The sequence below is a fragment of the Penaeus vannamei genome, chromosome 17, assembly GCF_042767895.1.
Source record: "Penaeus vannamei isolate JL-2024 chromosome 17, ASM4276789v1, whole genome shotgun sequence".
Taxonomy (NCBI): Eukaryota; Metazoa; Arthropoda; class Malacostraca; order Decapoda; family Penaeidae; genus Penaeus; species Penaeus vannamei.
The window spans coordinates 29,752,910-29,755,409 of NC_091565.1; the positions used below are offsets into that span (position 1 = coordinate 29,752,910).

General features: G+C 38.4%; 1 protein-coding gene across 1 annotated transcript in view; it reads right to left on the reverse strand.

Moving 5' to 3' along the window:
• Window positions 1–1,483: 1,483 nt before the first annotated feature.
• LOC113821867 (uncharacterized) overlaps window positions 1,484–2,500 on the reverse strand; it is a 2,095-nt gene continuing 1,078 nt past the window's right edge. Inside the window, exons 1-2 of the mRNA XM_027374394.2 lie at window positions 2,306–2,500; window positions 1,484–2,172 (exon numbers count right to left, since the gene is read on the reverse strand). The exon at window positions 2,306–2,500 is cut by the window's right edge and continues 1,078 nt beyond it. Coding sequence (XP_027230195.2) covers window positions 1,484–2,172; window positions 2,306–2,500 — 884 coding nt within the window. The remainder of the gene's footprint in view (window positions 2,173–2,305) is intronic.

A 2,500-nucleotide genomic window follows, 5' to 3' on the forward strand; every position in this document is an offset into this window, starting at 1 on the left:
TTAGCATTATTATTATCATTTATAATAATAATAATATTATTATTATTATTATCATTATTATTATTATTGTTATTATTATTATTGTTATTATTATTATTATTATTATTACTATTAATACTATTAATACTATTATTATCATTATTGTTATCATTATTATCATTATTGTTATCATTATTACCATTATTATTATTATCATCATCATCATTATTATTACTAATATTATTACTATCATTGTCTTTGTTAGTATTATTGTCATTATTATCGATATCATTATCATATTATCATCACCACCATCATCAACACCATTGATACTAACGTCATTATTATTATTACTATCATTGTTATCATCATTCCTATTATTATCATTGTTATTATTATTATCATTATTGTTATTATTATTATTGCTATTATTATACTTATTATAACTATTGCTAGTATTATCATTATCATTATTATCATCATATTTCTTCTTGTTATTTTTCTTTAATCATTATCATTATTATTATCATTATTGTTATTGTTGTTTTTACTATTATCATTATTGTTATTATCATATTTTCATTATTGTTATTATCCTATTATCATTATTATTGTTGTTATCGTTATTATCATTATTGTTATTATTAGCAGTGTTGTTACGCTCATCATTATTTATGTTATTTGTAGTATTATCATTATTATTATTGTTTTTGTTGTTTTTACTATGAATATCATTATTATTATCCTCATCATCATCGCCATCCTCATCATCATTTTTATTGTTATGATTATTGTTTTCATTACAATTATCATTATTATTATTCTCAGCGTCATCACCACTGTATTGTTATATTTTTCCTGTTATTTTGATTTCAAATATCATTACTACTTTTTTGTGCTGTTTTGGGGGGGATTTTGTTGTCCATTTTCTCAACAATGTAACTTAGTGATGGAGAACAGTTCTTCGGAAATAAACTGCTATATATAAGTAATCGAAAAATATATTTGACAATGAATACCAAAGCACTTCAGCAATAAATAAATCCATCAGTTATGTCGTATTTCAATTTATATCAATCCTTATACCGAGAAAAGGAAATGATGAAAATGTAGATAGGAAAAGAAGGTATGCTGAGCTGAGTCTGCAATATTTTATTTATCATAAATCTAGATGAGTATAATCGTATAGCAAATGCTTCGCGTCCATTTTTTCTAACATGACACATTTCACTGGACTTGATTATCTTATCAAACAATCGTTTTCTCTTCCACGGAATCTTAAAACATGTACAAAAATAATACACTATCTTGGGAATTTGTTAGCAAAAATAAAGCTGTTTTTTATAATCAGTGCAACTTCTTTGCTCTGTTGCTTACACACGAAAATATTCACACATTTGACTTTTTTTTAATAGTAGATAAATGTTTTCCCTTTAAAATGTCTGCGCGACGCATGAAATCCACTCAATTCTTATACTATATATTTACATGGGCAAGCACACATCTACAGGATGTCACTGCAGGAGCCCATCATGTCTTTGTACTTCTTGGAAACACGGAGCTTCTTAGGCACATATTCCTGATCGACTTCCATCTCGTCATCGGCCTGCTCGCCCGCGCCTTCGACGTGGGCGTGGTGGTACAGTGACACACTTTTCGGAACGCCCGCGTCCTCCTCCTCCTCTTCCTCTCGCATGGGTCTACGGGCGGGCTCGAAGGCGTATAACCTCGGCGACTCCTCCAGGCCGGGCGATCCGTAGCCCGAAGACGCACCGGAGTCGTGGTGGTCGTTCTTAGGCGTCTGTGCTCGGATGGGAGAGTGGGAGTGGATGGAAGGGCTCTGCTGGTGCTGTGGTGGGCTGAAGGAGCCGTGAACCTGAGTCCTGGGCGAGAGGGGCGCTGCCGGAGACTCAGCATGGGCAGGCAGGGGCGAGCGGCACCGCGGAATGGACAGGCTGGCAGGCGGCGACAGGATCGGGGACTGGGCGTGCATGAGTGCTTGCAGGGACGTGTGCACGTCGACTGAAGGGTACATGGTGACCGGGGATTGTGCATGGGCGAAGGATGGGGTGTTTGCATGGATGGGCGTGGGTCTCTGGATTCTCGTGGGCGTTATGCTAGTGAATGAACCACACACTCGGGAGGCGTCCGGAGACAACGACTGGGGCGAAGACGCGGGCAGGCGGAACAGACCTGAGGGACAGAGAATGGGAGAATTAGATATAAAATCACTTGCTACCTCTATCTTGCATCTGATCGAGAATGTAATTACCGTTTGGTATGCAATCGAAAAGAGAATAAAGAAAATCTAGGACAAGTAACTCACCGTGAAGGCTGCCCGGGCTGGTCTGGATAGGCGTCGGCAGGGGCGTGGAGCTGATGGGGGGCTTCATGTCAACCTTGTCCTTCTCCTCCTTGACGTCGTCGGGCCGAGGGTCGTCGCCCAGCAGAGCCGACACGCTGAAGCCACGTCGCGGCCCCTGCTTCTTCGGGGTGACAACTTCGGGGAGGAAGTCCGTCG